The following is a 20,163-nucleotide window of genomic DNA, read 5'->3' on the forward strand; positions in this document are numbered from 1 at the left end:
TTCATTAACTACGCACATAACTCTACCCATTTCTAGAGCTATAATTTCCTGTCAACAGAAAACATGCACACAGTAGTGCAAGTTCTTCAACTGCAGAAACTCTGTAGCATACCCTGGAAAGATCATGCTTCCCAGGTAAATGTTGTAATGTCATCTGATTACTGAACACTCAACAAAATTCTTAAATAATCTGCAAATTCCTAAATAATTTTCCTTTAAATCATAGTCTAAGAAAGAGATACTTATTTTCTTGCCCAAGTGAAACCCGGAGACGAGTGGCAGAAATAAAATACAAATGAAATCACTCATTACGATGAGTCCTTACATAATTTAAATGTAATTGCTCATTAAAAAAGAAAGCTTCCGTCAGCATATTAGTGCTTTGAATATTCACATCATATTCAAAATATCTGCACATCGATCCAAAAATGGGTTACACAGAGAAATTCTTTTTAAAATGAGAATTATTTCTTTCCTGTATATTGCCATTAAATTAGTAGTACAGTTTGTAATGTGAGATTATATATTTGGATTAATAGGCTTTTGGGCTCAAAAGGAATTGGGAGATATCAAGAGTCAGGATGGGAAAATGAAGCAGACCTTAATCAGCTCATGTTTTAATGGACTTAGCTCCTGTTCCTAGTTGTTCTTGTAAAATGCAAGATCCAATGAACTAAGTATCCTTCCTTGATATAAGACCATTAAGATATGGGAGTTGAATCTGGTCATTCAGCTAGCCTATTAAGTATGCTCTGCCATTCAATCATGGCTGATCCTTTTCTCAATCCCATTTGCCTGCCTTCTCACCCGTAACCGGTGATCCCTTTCCTAATCTCTCCTAATACTGACAATCTTCTCCACATCCACTCTAGTCAGGCTTCTCCATATCAGTTTCAATCAGATTCCACCCCCCCCCATCCACAAACTTCGAGTAATGACTAAGAGTCCTTATCTGTTCCTTATATGACAAGCCCTTCATCCTTGGGATCATTCTTGTAAACCTTCTCTGCACCTCCTTCAGGACCTGCACATCTTTCCTTAGATATGGGGTGCAAAACTGCTCAAAATATTTTAAATGTGAGTTTGACCAGAGCCTTTTAAAGCCACAGAAGTACGTCCCTACTCTTGTACTCCAGCTCTCTGAAAGTGAATGCTAACACAGTATTTATGTTTCTAACTGCCCCACTGAACCTGCATGATATCTTTAAGATAACTGGAAACCGGGATTTCTAAGTCCTTTTGTACTTCAGATTTCCAAAGCTTTCCCCTACTTAGAAAATAGTTTACATCTCTATTCTTCCAAAATGCATATCCTCACACTATCCCACATTGTATTTCATCTGCTGCTTGGTTGCCAACTCTTCTAGTCTATCCACATCCTTCTGCAGCCTCCCCAACACTACCTGTCCCTTTACCCATCTTTGTGTCATCTGCAAACTTAGCAATAATGCAATCAGTTCTTTCATTTAGATCATTAACATATAACGTGGATAGTTGTGGCCCTAACACTCACCCTGTGGAACTCTACCTGTCATCTTGGAAATGACTCTTATCTCCACTTTCTGCCTTCTGCCAGACAGCCAATCCTAATCAGCTTAGAGTGCTCCTGCCTCCCTCTCTTCTTAAACAGGAGTCTTGCACAAGTCATTTTCCAGCCTCTGGGACCTGTACCTGACTCCAGTGATTCCTGAAAGATCACTATAACAATCTCAACTATCACCTTCAGAGCTCTGGGATGTAGTCCATCTGGTCCAGGTAACTTATCCACCCTTCAGAACTTTCTGCCTCCCCTGCACTTTCTCCTTAATGACAGCTACTACCCTCACCTCTGCCCCTTGACTCTCTTGAAGGTCAGGTATGCCACTGATGTCTTCCACTGTGCACTGATGCAAAGCAGCTATTCAGTTCTTTTCATCATGTCTTTGCTCCCCATGATTATTTCTCCAACCTGTTTCCAGTAGTCAAATGTCCATTCTTGCCTCACTCTTAACTTTATATGTTAAAAAAAATGTTCTTTTATATTACTAGCTAGCTTCCCCTCCTATTTCATCTTCACCTCCCACCCCCAACTTAAGTTGCCCTCTGCCAGTTTTTTAAAAAGCTTCCCACCCCTATGGCTTCCCTGTAACTTCACCACATTATAGGAGCAGAAAAGTCGACATTTCAGGTAAAAGCCCTTCATCTGGAAGGGTTTCCTGATGAAGGTATTTTGCCCGAAACATCAATTCTCCTGCTCCTCGGATGCTGCCTGACCTGCTGTACTTTTCCAGCACCATTCTAATCTTAACTCTCATCCCCAGCATCTGCAGTACCCACTTCCGATTTCACCACATTATACTCTAATTCTTTTGCTTTATTGCTGCCCTGACTTCCCTGTCAGCCAAGATTGCCTCCTCCCCTCCCCAGTCTCTCTCTTCTTCCTTGGGATGGATTTCCACTGTGACACCTATATTAACCGCAGAAACGCCTGCCATTCCTCCTGCTTGGGTGTCCATTCTTAGCAGTTCTGGCCATCTCTTCGCTCATGTCTTTATAATTAGCTTTACTTAATTGTAATTTTAAAACAACCAATTATTTTTAATTCCAGCATCTCCCCCTCAACTGCATGGTGAATTCTATCACACTATGGTCACTGCCCTCAAGGATTCCTTCACCTTAAGTCTGCCTTATTTCACATCAAATTCAGAACCACCTGTTCCCTAATGGGCTCTACCACAAAGTTGCTCCAAAAACCATCTTGCAGACATTCCACAAATTCCTTTTCTCCTTATGACATGGACACATGCTCCTTATGACATGGATGGAGCAGGGATCGAGTAGATGGTGAAGAGGCTTGGAGAAGAAAATTAACATGTAACAACAGAAGAAGAACTTCAAAAAGGTATGTCCCAACATATGACAAGTTTATATAAAATAAAATAATTAATACAATATGACAATGGTTGTTTTTACTCAATGTCTAGGTACACATAAGATATTAACCTCAACAGAAAGTAATGTGCTACAGTTTAGAACTAATTTTTTAAAAAAACACATCACTGTGGTAATGGATTTATTTTCCTGTGCAATTGTTTAGACCACAAAGCAGTTTTTTCTTAAATGGCTGTAAAGTCCTCCCAAGAAATATCGATTGGGAGACATGCAATATACACAAGTGGAAGCATTCGGGGGAAAAAATACAGGGAAATACTTTTGTACTAAATAAAAGATCCCCACAGATAATTTCATCAAATCTTTGAATGTCATTTCTAAAATAAAAAACAACTTCACATGCGCTTGACTTTTTAAACACTTTAGATTCAATTCCACAAGGTCACAAATAAGACAACCACCAGAAGGTTCCACAGCATTGCAACTTCAAACAAAATTCACAATTTGAACGAACGCACTACTAAAACAGCTCAATACAAGACAAAGAAGACATCACAACACCACTGGATAGTTTCCTGCTGCACTCACAGCCTTTACCAGAATTCTCACCTCCACCCCCTCCATGGCAGGCTAAACCAAAACAAAAGTCATGACAAAAAAGAAATCGAATAGGACAGACAATAAGTGCTACTTGCAATAAATGAGACCGAGCAAATGAATGAATGTATAAATTAATGTAATCCCTAGAGATTCATCAAAACATAATTTCACCATAGTTGGAAAGTGTTCACAGAGTTTGCTGCATGATAATGTGGAAGGAACTCAAATGACATCATTAGTGCAAATGATTGGACCGTTAAGGTGATGAGCACACTTGAACTGTCTTATATAGATTCAGCTGCTATACCCTAGGACCTACAGAAAGAAAAAGGGGATTCAGACTGTTCAGATAACTCTTTCTAAAGCCAGTACAAGCACAGTGGGACTAATGGCCTCCTTTAAGAGTCAACAAAAATTACGATAACTAAAATACATTACAAAAGCAATTCAAAGACAAAGAAAAAATGCTATTATAGCACAAATAAAAAGTGTTAGTTAAAAACAATTACTACAAACCGAGTGTTAAAAGAGATGCTGTAATCTTGTTCCTAAAGCCAATGGTATTTCCTTCCATGCAAAATAATACATTGGCTTTCGTACTTCAAAATTTGGGGTTACTCTGTCTAATAATACAAGGGCATCAAGATGACATCAGAGCCTATCAATTTTAATGCGATTAACTGATTGCTTTGAAGAAAGTGTGTCTTGTGAACCATATCTGCACAAAGATTTAACTGCTTTGCCATAATTATTTCTTTAGGTCTTGGTCAGAGGAGGATGCGAAGTGGTAAGCCACTAAAATTTAATACACGAGGGAGAATTTTTACAAGAGGAATCAACACAACATGAATTCTACAAATGAAAGTTGACAACTAGGACACGGGTATTAAATTTACCATGTTCCCCCAAATGGCTAAGGATCAGACATTGAGAAGAGAAATACCTGCGATTTATAGCATATTTCAGATCTTCAGTGTGTTTGATCTGTTTTCCAGTTAGACTATTTTTGAAATTTAAGAACTGTCAACTTGCACGGAGCAAAATTCCAGATGCTAACACGAATGTTAGTTTTGAGAGTATTGATTGGAGGAATGAATACTGGCCAGAAGATATCGGTTCTTTTTGAGGACAATGTCAGTGTTTTACATCCACTAAGTGCATGGCAGGGTCTCGATTTAACTGGAAATACAGTATCTCTTACAGTGTACCATTCCCTCAAAATTGGCACAGGAGTATCAGCCTGAATGTTTTTTTTAAAAACAAGTCTCTTCAATTGGACTTGAAGCCACATACTTATGACTCAGAGGCAGAAGTGCCAGCCAGTGAGTGAGTGAGAGCTGTAAACATGATGCATGTAGGATTAAAACATTGCTTATCTTTTTAAATGGCTGCAGTAAACTGAAGTCAGCATTCACCATTAGAGATATGGTGGCATAGTGAAAGGACTAGCAAACCTGAAGTCCAGACTAAAAATCTGAACATACGGGTTCAAACCTCATTTTGGCAGCTGGCAGAATTTACATTTGATTAATGAATTTAAAATATTGAGTTAGTTTCATGGTCACCATTACGGAGACTATCTGGTGCACAGTTAAAGAAGGAAGATTTTCATCTGTATTTGGTCTGACCTCCATGTGACACCAGATCCATAGCAATGCTGTGACTTAATAAGCCACTCAACTAAAGAATATTTAGGGATTCACAATAAATGCTGGGCTCACCAGCAACATCTACTTCACACAAAAGAGAAAAAAAAATGAAAAACTCAGGTTAGTTATAGATTTTGTGCATTTACAACATATGACTTTGCAAGAAGAGATAGAAAAAAAACTAAATATTTAAAACTTAAGTTTTTGCTATCACCAAAGATTTCCTGTTGTGTTTTGAAATATTACTGTTGTTGAGACATAACGATTATTCAGAATGGAAACTTGCCTAATGCTTCTTCGGGAACATTTTTCTCAGTTAATTGTTCACAAAAATGAAAGAACTTAAAATTAGTTAAAAAGAGTGAAATTTAATTAGACAATTTTGAAACAATTAATCACAAAAGTTTCCACAAATTATAATCACTTATCAGGTAACAGTCAACTCCATTGGCTTCATTATAATGGACTCATAGGAATAAATTGCTAATTAGTCACAACAGGTCACATTCAGCATTATTTCAGAAAGCTTTGCCTAAACAAAATGTTGTAGTAAAACTTATTCAACAATAAACCAAATTTCAGAACTCACATTGCCATCACTTCTCTGTCCTCCTTTGTGTGTAAGGACGACCACCTCCATCCATTTACGCAAGTGTTGCTAAGATCCGAAAAACAAATGGTTATCCATTAAATTAGTTTTCACACTGTTTGAATTCATCACCTCATTTACTTCACAACTAAGTGAATGTGAAACTTAAACAAGAGTTTAAATTGCTATTAAAGATTCTAAGTGGCATACTCCCTCTGATTAGTTACTGGATTGCAGAATCAAAATATACAAGTTTAAAAATTCTTTCATGTATTTCTCTAGTAGTAACTGTTATAGACTAGGCCAGAGCACTCAAAATATTCTTGAGCAGTCAACTCAGACCATAACTTTGCAATTTGCTTCAGTAAGTGTACAATGAAAATTACCCAGAGTAAATTAGCTAGGTTGACTACCACGTTTTAAAACAGACAAACTTATTCACAAAATTACACAATGAAACATGAAGAACAGAATAACGAACCCCTTCAGAATTCAATCTATCCAAACTAGACTTAATTTTATTGTTCAAAATATACACAACAGTCCCAATAAGCAAACCCCCTTAAAGACCAGTAAAAAAAAATGAAACAAATGTTTACAGGTTGAAGTTAGAAGGGCAGAAGGAGAGAGAGAGAGAGAGAGAGAGAGAGAGAGAGAGAGAGAGAGAGAGGGAGAGAGAGAGAGAGGGGGAGAGAGAGAGAGAGGGGGAGAGAGAGAGAGAGAGTTTCCATGCAGCTTACTGTTGAACTCCTAACTCGTTCTGGATTGAACTGCCCAGCAAGAGAGCTGACCACTTCCCATTCATTATAAAGGTCACTTCTAAAACATGACCACTTTGGCCTGAAGTCTCATCTGTTTACATATAAACACAAAGGCCTCTCAATATCCTTTGATCTCTGTACCAAATCAGTCTAATCGGAACCGGGAGAGTTTCATGACCCCTCTGAAAAAAATCAGTATCCTTGAGAAAAGGAAGAGCTTTTAGAACAAAAAGGGGCCAGCTTTGTGACACAAGTGTTTCAATATATTTATGCTACTTAGATATGGATGAATTAGCATTGCTGGCCAATAATTCAGAGTACGCAAGTTCAAAACCTAACATGGGAGTTTGAGATTGAAGTGTTTTAAAAGTGGAAATATTTCACTTACTTTTGCTCAGCCACTTCTTGACATTTGCTACTAAATAAACCTGGTTATTCAGATCCCAGAGTCGGATGGTCAAAAACTAACTTGTTTAATTTGACAACCTGTCAGTCATAAACTTTAAACCCTATCCATAACTTGTACCATACAGTAAAGAGTCAACTCTAAGTTGACTAAGCGAGCCCTTCAGTTGTAAAACTGAATGTTTTTGAGGGGCCTTTGGAAACAGGCATTAATTGTGACCTTTCCAGTACTGTCTAGTTTTCCCTCACCCTCTTGCTCAATAATAAGAGGAAAAATGCCACAAAAATTACCAAACTCATGTTGCATCTAAGAATGCATAATGCAACTAATGTAGATAACATTTCCACAGAATTCTGGGGCAATTCCAGCTAAAACAATTTAGCGTAATGCCAAACATTACTCCAGTTTATTGTGCCTTGAGGTTACTGTTACTTATACACGTCAGAACACTATCTCTTTTGACTATTTCATGGAGTCAATTTGCTAATTACATTTCCAGAAGTGAAACAATAAAAAAAAGCAAGCAGTGTCTAACCCAGACCCAGTCTCAATAGAACAGCAGTGAATTTTAAGCCATGAAAGTGATTTTGCTATTTGATGGTGAACAAATGCTTCATGGAATGCCAGGAAAATCTTAAATCTTACGATAGCAGTTTAAGAACAAAACAGAAGATTCAAATGATGAATTAAAACTGGATGTCCAAATGCAACATTCACAAAGCACCTTGAAATTAAAGCATTCAAATTACAAAGAGATGATGGGTAAATTCACCCTATAAAAGCTGCAAGAGAATTCAATCATGAGAACAGTCAGAGGATGCACTCCTTCATGTAGTACTATCAAGCAGTTTGAGGAGCTGCTCCTCAAAGATACTATTTATCATCAGTAGCAAGCACGTGAGAGGAACGACAGCTGAGGGGGATCAAAAACACTGACAGAGAAGCAAGTGTAACCCAGCCATCCCAGGTTGGAGAAGCTGGAGTTATTGGGCCAGTGCTGGAAAACTTGAGAGAGTTGCAGAAGGGAGGGGGCAGCTCCAAGATGGTAGTGTGAGAGAATAGAAGGGGTTGGGGAATAGAAAAAGAGAAGAGGAAGATGGAGAGGTTAGGCAGGGAAGGGTGAGCAAAAGCCAGACTGAGGAAGAGGGAAGTTTCAATGATGAAAAAAAGAGAATAGTTTTAACTGAGTTAATGGAACACACAGTAGCTGCAACATCATTAGTCTGTGAAGGCACGTTTCAGATAATAGTTACTGTGTACTAAATTATTTTCAAAAAAAGTTTTGTTGCTTATTGTTGTCATTTTCTGCTAATGTAAATACTGTGTTGTCTAAGATATTAACACTTGCGTGTTGTGGATTTAAATTTGATAAAGGGGTGATGATGTTTGAGGATGTTGATTAATTCTTCTAATTCTGCCTGTGTGCGCGCCCCAGTAACTTATGGGGTAACAATTACAGAAGATAAATGTTGTTTCTTGACTGTATCATATAATAAAGGAATTAGCGATAACAAGAAAGGAGACACTCTAAAAATTTAAATAGTAATCTGAAAAATAACCTCAAGAAAAGCATTAGAAGTATATAAAATAAATAAACCCCTGGTCTGCTCCAATATACTGCTCTCAGTCCTTCCTCCCTCTCAGGCTGTTTACTGCAGCCTGTGCTAAGGCATCCTGGCACTCTGATGCACAGTCATACAGCGCAGAACATCCATTTTCTATTTAAAAAAGCATTTATTCACATAATATACTGTACTTAAGCCAGGTCATTCAATAATATTTGCATATTTATTTTATTAATTATTATTAATTACTTTAAGCTACCAGTGTACGTTGCTCAATAACTATTAACACCAAGTTATTAGAAGACATTGTACGGGTGGTGGGCGATTGGCTCATTTGGCTGGACAGCTGGCTTGCAATGCAGAGTCATGCCAGTATGTGAGGCATGGTGACTTTCAGATTAAACCACCACCAGTCGTGTCTCTCTAATGAGAGAGCAGTCCTATGGGACTATGGCAAATTTACATTTTCCTTCACTGAAATGAGACAAGCCATTTGGCCAAACCAGTCCGTGCCAAAGTTTATGCTCTACTTGAGACATACTGTGCCAGCACTTTAACATAGTAAGAAAAATGCCAATGTATTTCCCAGGAACACTACAGAAAAAACATTAAACACTGAGTCACAGCAACAACACAGAAAATGGCCAAAACTGCAAAGCTGATTTTGAAGGAGGAAACAGAGTTTAGTGCATAAAACTTGGTAATTGAAGGAATAGCCATCCGCGATGGATGAATTGAAATTGGGGATGTGCCACATACTAAACCTGAAGGACAGTAGGAAAAAAAAAGCAGAGCTGGAGTAGGTTACAGGGATAACGGGGAAGCCTAAATGGATTGCAGTAGGCTAAAAATTTTAGAATGAAGGTATTACAGATATACAGATATGGAGTGATTGTGGGTGAATGAGTTTGGAGAAAGTTGGGACGTAGGCAATAGAGTTTAGGATCAACTTAAGTTAATGAAAAACATGACGGTGTATGGGACTGACCATGAGTAAGACTGAATTGCAAATCAGGAAATATTCACTCCAAACTTTTAGCTCCTCAGCGGGTTGGGGAGTAGACCAGCGTAGTCAACCAGAACAGAAGAAACCGAACTAGATTTACAACTTGTCCAGCTCCAAGTCCAAACAAAACCCAAACAAAACTAATTGAAATTACCACCAGTGCCTGGCAAAGCACTACCTTGAATGTTTATTGGACGAAGGAGCTATACCTGAGGTTTCTGGGAAATAAAGCTTTCAACAGATCGAAAGGTATTGATTGAGAAGAGGAGATGTCATCAGAATTTTATTTTAAGCACAGTTTGACTGAGTAAATTGGTGATTTAAACTGAATCTCTCTCAAAAATTGATTCACATTTGACTGAGAATGACCCATGTCCCATCCATCGTAGTCCATCCTGAATTCATTCCACATCATTCAGTTCGCTCCCAAACACTTTCTCATGACCACTGCTGTCAGTCACTTCTGCGATTCAACACACATCCCTTCTGTGCCAGAATCAATTCAAAGTGCCAACAGCATAGTTCAGGGTTGTAACAAAAGCACCTCCTCGGCTTCCAACCTACCTGATATCCAAATGCCACTGCAAACATTTCAGTGGAGAATCAAGAAACCTTGAGGTCACATGTGAATCATGAAGCTGCTTTATTTCACAATTAGTGAGCACAGTTGGCAAAAATAACGATTCATTCAGCTTAATTCATCCAACTTGCTTTCACATTAAAAAATACCAAGTACACCAAGTTTCCTTACATCAGTAAGCTTCTATTTTCCCAAAAACTGGCCTGGGTTTTTATTCTGATTGCTCATGTCTCGCAGGCAATCATATTTGAGTTTTTGGTGGAATAGGGAATGCATGCTTTATCATAACTGTCTGGGCAGGCCAAATTAACTGGTTCTGATAGTGTTTCATCTATCACTGTATTCTTAACTTCAACAAATTAGTGCCATCTTCTCCTATGTATATATTCTATATCCCCATGTTCTTCAGAATTTGACAAAAGCTCAAAGCTTTTTTGTTTGTTTTAAGTGTCTTACTATCAGTTTTTATTCCCATATTGACAGCCATAAGGGATAGGCTGGCAGACACCCTTAATAAGCGTGTTAGTCCAGAGACTTCCCCATTTAACAACAGCTCAGCCAGGCATGTGCATTTCATATTGTTAGAGTTTTTGTGGAAAACAAAGTATCTCTTTTAGTCAACCTGCCTAACATCTCTTCACATGGTTCAATTTAAACTTTGTTTTATCATGTTCTTGTCAAGCACCATAGGATACCTTATTCTGCGAAAGGTGAATAAGGTATACATGAATAATTATAACCCACATTTTCACTTAGTGCTTTTACCACAACCCTGCCAAATGAATGGGAATATTAAAAGACCACTATTTAAAATAGCTAAATGTCCCAAAACTTTTGCACCAAAGATGCGTTTTTTTTTCTCCCACAAAAAATACTTAAACAAGATAGCTCTGAATGGTAAAGATGAATTCCAGATTTCTTAAACCAACGCGTTGACAAATTCTGTGTTCTAAAGACCATGGCAGAAAACTCACATTCTTAAAAATTCTTAAACTACAATTCTTACCAGATCCAAATATTATGTAAAAGTTGAAAAGCTCTTAATAACTGGAACTCCAAACAGACTTAGAGGTCCATCTACACAGATCAATATAATTTAGGGATCAGATAGAAAATGAGAGAAAAAAAATGGCATAATTAATGTCAGTCTTTATGAAGGCTAGGTGGTAGGAATTTTGCGAGAGCTGTACAAAGCTCCAGCCAGACCTGATCAGCAGTACTGTATAGCTTAGAAAAAATATATTGACCTGGGAAGGAGCACAGGATAAATTTATTAGAATGCTCACAGAACTCCTGAATTTAACATATGAGTAGAGGTTACATAAACTAGGCTTGCATTCCCTAGATTACAGAAGATGGAGTGATATTTGATCTAGGTTGAAAAAAAATCCATAGAGGCAGAAACATTTTTTCGCAGTTCGGTGAGCCAAAGACCAGGGAACATGGCCTTAAAATCAGGAATTAGGACACTTTTGTTAACTTCAAGGGTAGCAGAATGGAATTCTCTCCTACAAAAAGCAAATGCGAGCATAGTTTAAAAATAAGATCAATAGATTTGTTGCTGGACAAGAATATAAAATGGAAATGAAGTTCAAGTGAAATGTAAATGGAGTCAGATGTATAGTACGGAAACCGACCCTTCAGTCCAACTCATCCATGCGGACCAGACATCCCAACCTAATCTTGCTCCACTTGCCATCACCTGCCCCATATCCCTCCGAACCCTTCCTATTCATACCCATCCAGATGCCTTTTAAATATTGCAATTATACTAGCCTCCACTACTTCCTCTAGCAGCTCATTCCATACACTCACCACCCTGTGTGTGGAAAAAGTTGCCCCTCAGGTCTCTTTTATATATTTTCCTCACCCTGAACCTACACCCTCTAGTTTTGGAGTTCCCCACCCCAGGGAAAAGACTTTGTCTATTTATCCTATCTAGCCCCTCATGATTTTATAAACCTCTACATGGTCACCCCTCAGCTTCTGACGCTGCAGGAAAAACAGCCCTAGCCTATTCAACCTTTCCTTATGCCTCAACCCTTCTAACCCGGCCACATCCTTGTAAATCTTTTCTGAACCCTTTCAAGTTTCACAATATCCTTCTGCTAGGAAGACGCCCAGAACCGCACGCAATATTCTAAAAGTGGCCTAACCAATGCAATATGACTTCCTAACTCTTGTACTCATCAGCAGTGATTTCTTGAAAAGGTGGGACAAGTGGCTCAAGTAGCTAAATTGTCTCTTCCTATTCCATGTTCTCCCTATGTATGCCACCATTTAGTGGGAATGAGATTCAATTAGAATTAACAGCACTACTGAAAGCTTTCCATTTCCAGATTAAAGTAGATTGAGAAAATGGAGATCGTTATAAATTGCCAAAAATCTAGAGGCTGCTTCGGTTTCCGGCATTGGTTGGCTGGTTCTATTTCATAAAAGATCTTAAAAATCATTGCTATTCTAGCACAACTTAACTTCCTCAGAAAGGCAGAGCAAGAAAAATGGCCAACAAATGACAAAAGACCATCCACTTTTGATTGTTAATAACACAAATTCCACAACAGTTTAAATATCTACAACGTGCAAATAATACTACAGATAAAGTTACTTGTACACTTACCATCATTTGATCACAAAATTTATCATTAAAGGAGTTTGGAAAAAGTCTTGTAACAGACGTCAAGCGATTCACAACGTTTAAAGTCAGGCTGCGATAATCACCCAACATCATCAGGAGTGGCCGCATGTGAGTGTGGATTTGATCTACTTCAATTGTGGCTCCCTCCAAAAACTGAAAATGTAAACATTGAAAGAAAATTCAGACGATTCAAAACATTGAGATTTAGGATGATTTCTAATTAAAGGCTTTAAAGTTCAATAAAATAAAGGAATGCTAGATATAGTGTCATGCTACATAGAACATGCAAACATAGAAAAGAGGAGGGGAAGGCCATTTAGCTCTTTGAGCTTGCACCGCCATTCATTATGATTATACCTGATCATCCAACTTCACAGCCTGTTCCACTTCCCCGCATCCTTTGAACCCTTTAGACCAAAGCGCTATATCCTATTCCTTCTAGAAATCATATAATAAACTTGTTGTTGACTGATTTGTGAGATGGTGAATTCCAGAGTCACCACTCTCTGGGCAAAGAAATTTCTCATCGGAATCCTAACCTTGACTCTGGTTTTGGACTTCACTGCTACCGGGAACATCCTTTTCACATGTACCCTGTCTAGACCGGTTAGAATTTTATAGGCTTACAAAAAACCCCTGCTCAAATCTCCTGAACTCCAACAAATATAATCCTAACCGATTCAACCTCTCCTCATACACCAATCCCACCAAGCCAGGAAACAGACTTGTAAACGTTCACTCTACTCCCCTATTGCACGAACATTTCAATTTGATATAAACAAGTTCTGCATTACTTATTCAGATAGTTAATATTCAGGTTTATCATTCTTCTTTAAAGTCTTCTGTTGCTATCTGGAGTAAAAGTTTGCATGACAACAATCATATTAAAAGTGGATATGCTATTTTATTGTTGTGATTGCTTTGTGGAAAGTATCACACTCATGCTGATCAACATATTCGAGAACAAAGTTACAAAGGGATTTGTGAAAAAAAACTTCAAGACTGTAATTGACAAGTGTTCAGAAAGCAATCAAGTTGTGAGAGTGTTCATTTCAGCTTCAAGACTGTCCAAAACACTCAGTTATGCAGCCAAACTAAAATAGTAGTCGTGAGTTTTGAGAAGATTTGTAGCTCAGGTTGAAGTTCTGGATGTAGGTTTGTTCACTGAGCAAGTAGGTTCATTTTCATATGTTTCATCACCATACTAGATATCATCAGTGAGCCTCCGGATGAAGGACTGGTGGCATGGCCTGCTTTCCATTGATGTGTTTAGATTTTCTTGAGTTGGTAATGTCATTTCTAGTTCTTTTTCTCAGGGGGTGGTAAATGGGATCCAAGTCAATGTGTCTATCAACAAACATCGACTTGGATCCCGTTAACCATTCCTGAGAAAAAGAACTAGAAATGACATCACCACCACAAGGAAACCTGAACACATCAATAGAAAGTGAGCCACCCCAACAGTGCTTCATCCAGAGGCTCACTGACAACATTACCTAATATGGTGACAAAACATCTGAAAACAAACCTTTCAGTGCAGTGAACAAACGTACATCACTAAAATTGTACTTGCATAATAGCTTGTTTATCCACATTCAAATATGAAAGACATAATACAGTTCTAAAGTCAATGATATACCTAGCAATGTTAATTACTGGGCATTAGATGTGAAAGGAACATTTATGTTTATGGACCAGTGTTTTGTTTACATTCTGCAAAAGGTAAGCCACTCTTAAAAAAAATAGTACATTCCCTTTCATGAATTACAAAACAGTCCTCCTGAACTCAAATTTGATTTAAAATGCAAACAAATGTAATGTTTTAAGAATCAGATTCACACTGCATTACTTGTCTTGCTTAAAGTTCAAATTATTGAGTGATTGAAAAACAGCATTAAAATTGAATAAGTTATTATACAACTGGGAAACAAAAAAAAAACCAAAAAGAACTGCGGATGCTAGAGATCAGACACAAATAAACTGCTGGAAAAACTCAGCAGGTCTGGCAGCACCTGTGGAGAGAAATCAGAGTTAGTGTTTCAGATTCAGTGACTCTTCATCAGACCAAAAACATTAACTGATTTCTTTCTACAGATGCTGCCAAACTAAATAAATATATGTACAAGAAGGCCACTGAACCCTTCAAGCCTGCTCCGCCTTTCAGTAAGATCATGGTTGATCTGAACTATGTTCCTACAAGGTTAAGAAGCCAGGATATTCTCAGTAACCTCAGCCAGTGTGGGAATTAAACCCTCACTGTTGCCATCACTCTGCATTGCAAATCGGTTGTCTAGCCAATTGAGCTAACCAATCCATACCCTCACCTGAATTCACCAATTATGTCTCTTGAATGAGAGAGCAGTCCTCTGGGATTATGTCAACTTTACCTTTACCTGATAATCCTTCAGTCTTTTGTAGTCAAGAATCTATCTGCGCCTTAAAAATATTTAAATATTCTACATGCACTATTTTGAGGAAGTGAATTTCTAAATGTTAAGTAGGGGCCCATAATTGTCTTGTGTCTTTTGAAAGACATGTTCTCATCATTTTTATACTACACGCATTACTACAGCTAATTGATGTTTCGTGGAAAAGCAACAATTAATTAGGACAATAAATTTAGCCTGCATCACCACTTTGTCTAATGACAACACAAATTTCATTTTTAAATATTACTTTAATTACAGACACGCAAGTGTCTGTCATGGCAACAAAACATGCTGTTAAATGTTAATAGAGCATTAATTCAGGATAATTTTGTTTGAATTCCTTTCAATAATGAATAGCAACACCAAAATTGCACTACAATACAACTGACCTTCCTCATGCAGGCCTCTCCTGCCTCTTGCAGTTCATTATTTGTCGAGTTCAGCGCCTTGAACAGTGCAGCGATGATTTTTTCTCGTGACTGAGGTAAGTAATTGCAGGCAGCTAAGGCATCTATTCAAGAGAAAGCAAAGCAGCACAATTTCACTCTTCACACAAACCAAGACAACAGCAAACCAGTGAATAACTTCAAGATATGAATTAGCATATACAATTAGAATAAGAATCTTATGTCGTAGTTCGTACATTGGAAGAAAAACTAACTCAATTACACATACAAAACAAGATAGCAAATCGCAGAAGTAGTGGGGGTACCTATAAACTTATCTTTGATGATGCTGCATTGAGTACATAAGGTTAACAGGTTCTCTAATGAAGGCATTTTAAAATGATTAAAAATTTAATAGGGCAGAACGAAACATTATTTCTTCTGATGTGGGGGACCCAGAGAAAGGGGACATTAGTTTAAAATTAGAGCAAGTCCATTCAGAGAGGCGGTTAGGAAGCACAGCTTCACAGAAAGGATAAGAGGGGTTGGGAACTCCCTCTCCCAAAATATTGTTGAGGCTGAGGATTAAGTGAAAATTTCAAAATGGAGATTTAAAAGAGCTCCAAGCAGCTGTGCAGCCTCCTCCTGTTTCCACATTCTTGCTTGTGAAGTCACCACTGCTTGGAGACGATTAGTAGTGAGTTTAACCTGAGGGTCACCGCACCTCAAGTAAGGAATAAGTTCGAGAAGGTAAGACCTTCATGTAACCTCAGCCATTGCAGAAACTGAACCCACACAGCTGGCGCCATCCTGCACTGCAAACCAGCCATCCAGCTAACTAAGCTGATCAATCTGTGTACAAAGAACGTAAAAAGGACAAAGCAAGACTTATAAAAGAATAGGCATGGTCTGAATCCACTGCTATCATCCTTTTTAGTGTCTCTGTACCAAACTACCCCACCCTCAACTTACACACATGTACCAGCATCTGAAAAAGGTAGCTCCTCAACCTTCCACTAATGCTATTGTTTTTTGTTCTATAGCGACAAAGACGCAGCTAAGGGTAGCCCATCAGAGCACATACATGCACCTTCCATGAGTCATACATTGGCATTTGACACACCATGTCGCTATGCCATCATATAGACCAACCTTGCTTAATCTTTTCAAGCCCATCCGTGAACAAAATGCTATAATCATATATAAACCTCCTCCAAAACGAACATCAAAATGGACTAGTGTTTTAACAGTTCCCGAGCTACCTCAATTTATCACAAAATGGTTTCAAATTGAATTAGAGTTTGGTTATAAAGAACAGCAGAATGTTTTAAGACAGAAGCTTTCTACTGCTTTGTTTGGTTTCACTTACTCAGGGCAGCAATGCGTAACGGCACAAGTGAAGGAAGGCTTTTGTAGCACGGGAGTTTCATAAGTGCAACATCTTCAGCTTCACAGAGATTTAGCAACTGCAACAAGATAAAAGCATTCAACAAGTCAAATGGAAGTATTCAACTGACAGACATCCTATCTGTGCAAAATGCTTTATTGTCATAAAAACTTGATTTAGATTAGATTACTTACAGTATGGAAACAGGCCCTTCAGCCCAACAAGTCCACACCAACCCGCCAAAGCGCAACGTACCCAGACCCATTCTCCTACATTTACCCCTTCACCTAACACTATGGACAATTTAGCATGGCCAATTCACCTGACCTGCACATTTCTGGACTGTGGGAGGAAACCTGAGCACCCAGAGGAAACCCATGCAGACACGGGGAAAATGTGCAAACTCCACACAGTCAGTCGCCTAAGGCGGAAATTGAACCCAGGTCTCTGGTGCTGTGAGGCAGCAGTGCTAGCCACTGTGCTGCCGTGCCGCCCACCTTGAAAACTTGTTTCTATTTCCAAAGCAACCCCCCTGCACTTATTTCATTACTGACCACTAATGAGAAACAATCAGAATCAGATAGTAATTAGTAGTATGAGAATGTAAGGCTTGAAAGGTTAATGCTGAGGAGTGCACAGAGGTCAATTCAATGTGATCTTATATGGACTTGTGGGAGAACAGCTTTGGGCCTTGAAGGAATCAGACTTAAACATCATGGCCCCCACCTTTTGAAAGGTTTATCTATTGGCTGCATCTCTGACAGTATGGTATTCACTCAGTACAGTACAGAAGCTTCTTCCAATGTGAAAACATGCATCTTTGGGCTCTGTAAAACTATTCAGACTCCTGAATGATGTACAGAAACATTAACACCCTCATGCTTGTGAATGGAATTATCCAACACACACAAGCCTGAAGATGACGACTCTCTAGCCACTGAAAGCTATCTATATGAATGGCCACAAAAACAAAACAAAGTTAATCGGCACAAGAGAGACAAATTCAGCAAGGCTGAACTTTAAATAAAAACTCCAGAAGCTAAATCTACACCCTAAATGACTAATTTATCAAAAAGAAAATTCAATGACTTGTTTTTCCAAATAAATCACTGAAGTTTACCAAATTTAGAGAAGGTATACTACCAAAAGTGAACTGCCATGAAAACAAGCTCACACACAAAATGATAAGAATGGAAGGTAATACAGGAAGGAAGTACAGGTGTGAAACTTTTACCTCTGTATAAAATACTTTGTGCTCAACTACATTGAGATCCATGGTGAAAAGCCTGGGCTGTAGAGTGGTGCAAAATGTATTTCCTTCCATCAATCCGATCTGAGCATTTGCTGGTTGATGTCGCAATAAGTGCTTCTTAGGTGGAACCATGTCTTGCAGGACCTGACAGCACATTGAGTAACCCAGAATCAAACTAACATTCCACACTTCATCAATATCACAACACGAAAATGCTTCATAACAAAAAAGTGGCAGACACGAAGGATTCAAACACATCTCAAATATAAACGTAATGGGTAGGTCACAGCTTCTAAAGCTCTGCCATTGCCTTTCCAAAGGAAAGGCTTAGGTTCCACATTTCTCTTCGCCTTCAGAATTGACAAATTATTCACATACTGTCAAGAACATCAGACTGTCAAATAAACAAAACCTTGACAAAACGTCCTAACGATAAGGCCAGCTTTAAGACTGCAGCGTGGTAATGTCAAGCTGGGTAACATCAAGGACTCTGCCCTGTAACTACCTAGCAGTGCAAAGACCATAATGCAGTTTCAACAACAGAATACGACTACAGAGAAAATTTCAGTTCATCCCAAAAACCAGTTAATTGATTAAGCATGTTTCAAGAGAAGGAATTCTCCATAGGAAAAACAATGATGATCCCATTAATAATCTTCATTATTAGAGCTTCAAGAACAAGTTTATGTCCTTGACCTTCTGTCCTTGCAAGTTTGTGTATTATAACAGGGTAGGGCTTTCTTAGCAATTCATAGATACATTTGTACAAAAAACCCATTAGCCTGACCTGCTAGTGATCTCCCCTCCAAAGTTCATAAATTACAAAGCATACCTCCAGTTAAATGAAATACTGCAGAGTTTGTGCACTACCTCTTTGTGGGGCTCCATTATTTCTGTTACACTTTTCCCCGTAACTTGAGCAAGCACTTGCAGAGAATGCATGGCCTGTTTTCGCACAGTGGAGTTTGGCGAGGTCACCTCCCGAACCAAGTCATGAGTCACATGGTGGAATGATTTTTCTTGAGCTGCGAGCAACTCTTCAGACTTCTCCTCATCCTTCAATGGAGTCGCACAACGAATTAACAGCTGTTCTAAAGTGGTCTTGGCCATTGCCACTGCTCCATTGGAAACCTGCACAGAAGCAAAGTTAGCCTTTTCAGTAAAGGTCAGTAAACACGAAGCAAAACATCTTATCACGAGGAATTCAACCATCTGTTGGCATGGTCAGTCTGATACCTAGATCCTAAATCATACCAAGACTCCATCACCTCTCTAACTGATTTACACTAGCACCCAGTTTGACAATACTGCCAGTCAAAAATTCTCCTTTTTCCCTTTCAAATTCTCTATTTTCACAAGCTCCTTCACTTCAAGCTTCTACATTCAGAGATCCAAGCATTCTCTCAACTCTGGCTTGAACTGTCATTCATTTATTCCTTCCTTGGATGTAGGCATTGCTAGCTAGGACAGCATTTAATACCCATCCCTAACTATCCAGCCTCAAACTTCATTTCTGCACCAATGGAAGCTGTGCCTTCTGCTGCCCGGGGTCCCTCCGCTCTGGAATCCTTTCCACTTTTCTTTCCAACTTTACGATATTCTTTGAAACTTGTCTCTTCAATCAAGCTTGCAGTCATTGTCTGAATATTGCATTGTGCAGCTTGGTGTCAAATGTTGTTTCTCTGCCTTTGGATGCTTTACAACATGAAGATGTTAGTTGGCTGAAAAGCCATATCCTTCATGACTGACTGGTCAAGAGCAAGCACATGGTAACCCTCGGCAAAGTGTCATGTTGAATCCAAAATCTATTGGAGGTGGGAAGCAGAGGATGATGGTAGACGAGTGTTTGAATAACCGGAAGTCTGCTTTTACTGGGACTTGGTGCTGTGCACCTTCTTGTTTATATTGCACATTAATGATTGGGCCTTAAAATGTAAGGGATATGAGCAAGAAGTTCGTAAATGAGAAAAACTAGTGGGGTGCTGACCACTAAGGATGATAGCCATAAATTGCAGGAGGATATCAATGGACTGGTCAGTTGGCA

At 38.7% G+C, this 20,163-nt stretch overlaps 1 protein-coding gene across 2 annotated transcripts in view; it reads right to left on the reverse strand.

Moving 5' to 3' along the window:
* The window catches only part of trrap (transformation/transcription domain-associated protein), a 211,024-nt gene that overhangs the window by 143,643 nt on the left and 47,218 nt on the right, over nt 1-20,163 (reverse strand). For both annotated transcript variants that reach the window (XM_060840562.1, XM_060840563.1), the window contains 6 exons: nt 18,990-19,250; nt 18,102-18,263; nt 16,850-16,946; nt 15,484-15,605; nt 12,648-12,818; nt 5,710-5,778 (listed from right to left, as the gene is read on the reverse strand). In XM_060840562.1, the coding sequence (XP_060696545.1) occupies nt 5,710-5,778; nt 12,648-12,818; nt 15,484-15,605; nt 16,850-16,946; nt 18,102-18,263; nt 18,990-19,250 (882 nt within the window). The remainder of the gene's footprint in view (nt 1-5,709; nt 5,779-12,647; nt 12,819-15,483; nt 15,606-16,849; nt 16,947-18,101; nt 18,264-18,989; nt 19,251-20,163) is intronic.

The sequence above is a fragment of the Hemiscyllium ocellatum genome, chromosome 20 (genome assembly GCF_020745735.1).
Source record: "Hemiscyllium ocellatum isolate sHemOce1 chromosome 20, sHemOce1.pat.X.cur, whole genome shotgun sequence".
NCBI classification, from domain to species: domain Eukaryota; kingdom Metazoa; phylum Chordata; class Chondrichthyes; order Orectolobiformes; family Hemiscylliidae; genus Hemiscyllium; species Hemiscyllium ocellatum.